Source organism: Salvia hispanica, unplaced genomic scaffold, assembly GCF_023119035.1.
Source record: "Salvia hispanica cultivar TCC Black 2014 unplaced genomic scaffold, UniMelb_Shisp_WGS_1.0 HiC_scaffold_1351, whole genome shotgun sequence".
Classification (NCBI taxonomy): Eukaryota; Viridiplantae; Streptophyta; class Magnoliopsida; order Lamiales; family Lamiaceae; genus Salvia; species Salvia hispanica.
This window is the reverse complement of record NW_025951640.1, coordinates 18,651-23,330: the sequence shown is the minus strand read 5'-3', so window position 1 is coordinate 23,330 and position 4,680 is coordinate 18,651. Positions and strand designations below refer to the sequence as shown.

The window sequence follows — 4,680 nt, the reverse complement described above, 5'->3', positions numbered from 1 at the left end:
GGAAAGGATTAGATTCAGATTGTGTTTTGGATTTAGATTTATGTACCCTATTTTTAAAGTGAACCGGGGTGGCCCCAAAACAACAATTAGGATGGCGGCAAGCTCGATTTAAGGCATCTTACGTGGGATAGAATTTATTGCTTTTAACCGTACCCGTCACTTTCATCACCCGGGAGGTTGAATCTCTGCTTCACGTCCTCCAAAAAATTGGCCCCCAGCAAATCGTTATCATGTTGGTATTGGACCAAATTTGGGGGGCGGGTGTTAAATGTGCGCAACTAACCAAGGCCTCTTTTTAGATGAAAATAGTCAAATACGTTCCCCGTAAATCCAGGTGTGTCGTCTCCGTTGAATTTTGGAGGATCGATGCGAAGATTTGGCCGCCTTGCCTTGGCCTCCAAATCGAAAACAGCCGGTCCGCTCGGGTGAAGGCAACAAATTCTCGTCGTTTGGGGCGAAGTTCCCAAGAAAACATTTTTTGGATAACACAAGATCTTCTTGAAAGTTGGTGTTTGAAACATCAGCATGAGTTTCTCTTGCCATGTGTTTGAAGGGGGGGAAGGAGAAGTCAAGAGAAGATTAGGGTTTGCGAAAAAGATAATCTAGTTCGTGTTTATTTGAATATCACATGTTTTAGGTCATTAATTATCATTACTTATCTTTTTTGTCAAAAAAGTTAGGAAGATGTTACTCTGTGAAATTCAATTAAGATATCAAGAGGGTTTGGGTTTAGGAATATTATCTTGTTCGTCTTATACATATCTTTTTTGTCAAGATAAACAAACACATTTAGGTCATTGTATATTTTTTATCTTTTGTGTGAAGAATCAAGAAAAACTGAAGATTGTTTATCTTTGGTGGAAGATTACTTGCGTTAGTTAAATTCAACTAACTAAATTTTCCTTATATAATTAAAGTATAGGGTCGCGTTAAAAAAAACCCCCAATCGAGCTGGGAAATATCTCAATATTATGTACTAAAATTATCAACACAAAGAAAAAACTCTCTCAAAAGATTTTTGTTGATAAAATTTGTCTTTGTGTTGAGGTTTAAATTTAAAGTTATGTTGATAAAATTATTTACTCCCTCCCTCCCCTTGAAGATGCCCCCCCTTTTAGTTTGTCCCAACCAAGATGACCCAACCAAAAATGGAATCCCCTTTTTCTCTTTTACCTCTTCCCTTTCTTTTCTCTCCATTTAAAACCCGAAATAAAGTTGCATAAAATCGTGGGAAAGGAATCTTCCTTGGGACGGAAGGGAAAAATATGTTGGGAAAATTTTCCCAAAATAAGAATTAGTTAGCATTTGATTACAACCCCTTTAAAATATATCTTTAAAACAACAACAATAATAATCATAATAACGGGAAAAAGTGATAATAATATATTTAATCAAATTATCCATTTTTTGAATTAAATGTTTTTAATAAATTATTAATTGAAAAAGTCATTTAATTAATTACTAGTTTAAAAATCATTGCTAATTGATAAAACAATATTAATAAATTATAATAAACAATTTTTTTTTTTTTGTAGTAACTATTTTCTTAAGTAACTTGTCTTGTTGGCCCATTGGTCTCCATCGCAAGCCCATGTCATGTGCTCTAACTGATTCAATGGAGAGATCACATACATTCAACAAAAATTGAATTCATATATTAGAGGCCCAATTAAAAGGCCCATTTCTATAAGTTTGAAGTTTGAATAGGAATACTTAATACCATGGGCGGACACTGAAATAAACATGAACAGGGGCTAAATTTTCAAAATTTTATTAAAAAATATATTTTTAGCTAATTTAAATTATTATCAGGGACTTTTATACACTAATATGTAAAAAAATGTGAATAGATTTTAAGATTTTATAATAGAAAAAAATTAAAAAATCGGATTCATTACCACCAACATTTGTAAATAAATCAAGGGTGGTTAATTTCGCACTACATTCTAACAACTTAAGTGGAAAGATTCCACCATCCATTTGCAACTTGGGAACCCTCCAAACCCTCTTTCTATCAAACAACCATTTGGAAGGAGCAATCCCAAATTGTCTTGGAAACATGAGCACATCTCCGTTAATCCTTTATTTGAATGCAAATAATCTTAGTGGTGTCATCCCATCAACATTTACAAAGAATTGCAGTCTTAGGTCAATTAATCTGAATGGGAACAGATTGAATGGAGCACAGCCCCAAACCTTAGTTAATTGTCATGGTCTGTGGCACCTCGTCATTGGTGATAATGAAATACGAGGTAAGTTTCCCTTCTGGATGGAAACACTCCCTCAACTTCGAATCCTCGTGTTGAGGTCAAATAAGTTCAATGGTACAATGTGGGTGGCTGCAAACTCAAACATTGAGAATCCGTTTCAAAAGTTGCAAGTCTTGGACGTATCACATAACGCATTTGTCGGCACTCTACCCGATAGATATTTCAGAAACTTTCGAGGTATGATAGATGCCAATGAAAAGCAGACCGGTGAGGAAAATTTCTTTCTAAGATATATAGAGTTGACGCTAACTTTGAAAGGAATAGATCAGTTATTGAAGCGGCTACTGTATATCTTTACAACTATTGACTTATCCTCCAACAATTTCTCTGGGAGCATTCCACCTTCTATAGGGGATCTTAAGTCTCTTAAATACTTGAATCTGTCTCACAATATCCTCACTGGACATATACCCTCGTCACTTGGAGGCATGAGTGAGCTTGAGTCATTGGACTTGTCTTCAAACAAATTGGATGGAAAAATTCCGAGGGAATTTGCGAGTATGACATTTCTTGCGAAGTTAAACCTTTCAATGAATAATCTCGAGGGACAAATACCACTATCTACTCAACTCTCAACATTTGGGAATGAATCATATGTGGGAAATGTAGGATTATGTGGATTTCCATTGACTCAAAACTGTGGGAGGGGTGACAAAAAACAACTGTTTCCTCAAGAAGAAGGCGATGATGATGATGCTTATGTATTCGTAAATGGATTTGGTTGGCAAAGTGTTGTGACAGGGTATGGATGTGGATTTGTAGTTGGAATTGGAATTGGTTACATGGTTATAAGAAGCGGAAGGCCAAGATGGTTATTGGAATTCTTTTTTGGCGTTGGATATAATAATAGTAAGATGAAGAGAAGAAATAGAGCAAAAGCAACAACAAGGAGAAGGTGATTCAAGACAAATATTGTGCTTTTCTTGAGTTTCATCTGTAACACTAGCGTGGTGGGAGCATTTAATGTAGTATGAAGTTTGGCATATAATACATCTTACAAATATACAGTATTGTATTTCCATGTTGGGTTACTCTTGTTCAGAAGAATTAATGATTGTTACTATTGTGTGATTAAGCCCTTGCATGCAATGGCGGAGCCATAAATATAGCTTGGAATGACAAAAAGTGAAAAAATAAATAGTGCATAGATGCTAAAATTTCATATACGATTGAGGAAAAAAAAAACTACTAAATCATTTGTATGAAATTTAATAGCCTCTCTCTAGTCCAGTTAATTGTCTTATTTTGTCATTGTCATCTTGTCCTAGTTAATTATCACATTTCACTTTCACTATATTTACTAAGTGGACCTCATATTCTACTAACTCATTTCAACCATAATTGTTCAATTGTTAACATATCATTTAACAAAAAATCGAATTCATATATTAGAGGCCCAATTTAAAGGCCCATTTCTATAAGTTTGAAGTTTGAATAGGAATACCTAATACCATGAGTGGACACTGAAATAAACATGAATAGAGGCTTCATTCACACTAAAAATATGCAACAATTGCTAACATATCATTCAACAAAATTCGAATTCATATATTAGAGGCCCAATTTAAAGGCCCATTTCTATAAGTTTGAAGTTTGAATAGGAATACCTAATACCATGAGTGGACACTGAAATAAACATGAATAGGGGCTAAATTTTCAAAATTTTATTAAAAAATATATTTTCAGCTAATTTAAATTATTATCAGGGGCTTTTATACACTAATATGTAAAAAAATGTGAATAGATTTTAAGATTTTATTATAGAAAAAATTAAAAAATCGGATTAATTAGGGGCTTTAGCCCCTACCTCATTACATATAGGTCCGCCCATGCCTTATACCCAATATACAGTACCCGATCCCGATCTTGACCCCGATTTTTGCACGTCGCATGCATCCAATACTTGACGGGTATTGGGTCAGGTCAGGAATTGCATGATATCTGCTATCCGTTTTGACAAGGCTATTCATGACATTTAAATCGAACTTGAAGAAATATATGAATTAGGAAGAAATGAAATGTATATAATGTTTACTGAATACAACAAATTATAACGGAATTTTGAGCTAAAGAACACAAGGAGAAGGCGTTGATTGAAGTGGTCTTCTATTTTTTCCATAAATGAATATATAAAAAGAAAAGACCAAGTCTTCTTGATATTGTAAGAAGACTTAATTGGGAACTCTTAGTCAAAATATGTCTATACTTCTCTATAAATGATGATTATTTAATTTTTTTTCCACTAACATTTTCCACAATTTTCTGCAGCTAATTCACGCAAGAAAATTCATGCAGTTTAATTTTCGCCATGAAATTCCTGACCTCATTCAATAGATAGAAAATTAATTTATTTTATTCTCGAAATTGTATATTATCACATAAATTAGAATGGCATAGTTAAATTATTAAT

General features: G+C 33.7%; 1 protein-coding gene across 1 annotated transcript; it reads left to right on the top strand.

Moving 5' to 3' along the window:
* The first annotated feature begins 2,329 nt into the window (after positions 1-2,329).
* On the top strand, positions 2,330-3,169 carry LOC125198299 (receptor-like protein 9DC3). Its single transcript, XM_048096674.1, has one exon. It carries the CDS (start codon positions 2,330-2,332, stop codon positions 3,167-3,169), a length of 840 nt encoding a protein of 279 aa, XP_047952631.1.
* Positions 3,170-4,680: the final 1,511 nt, after the last annotated feature.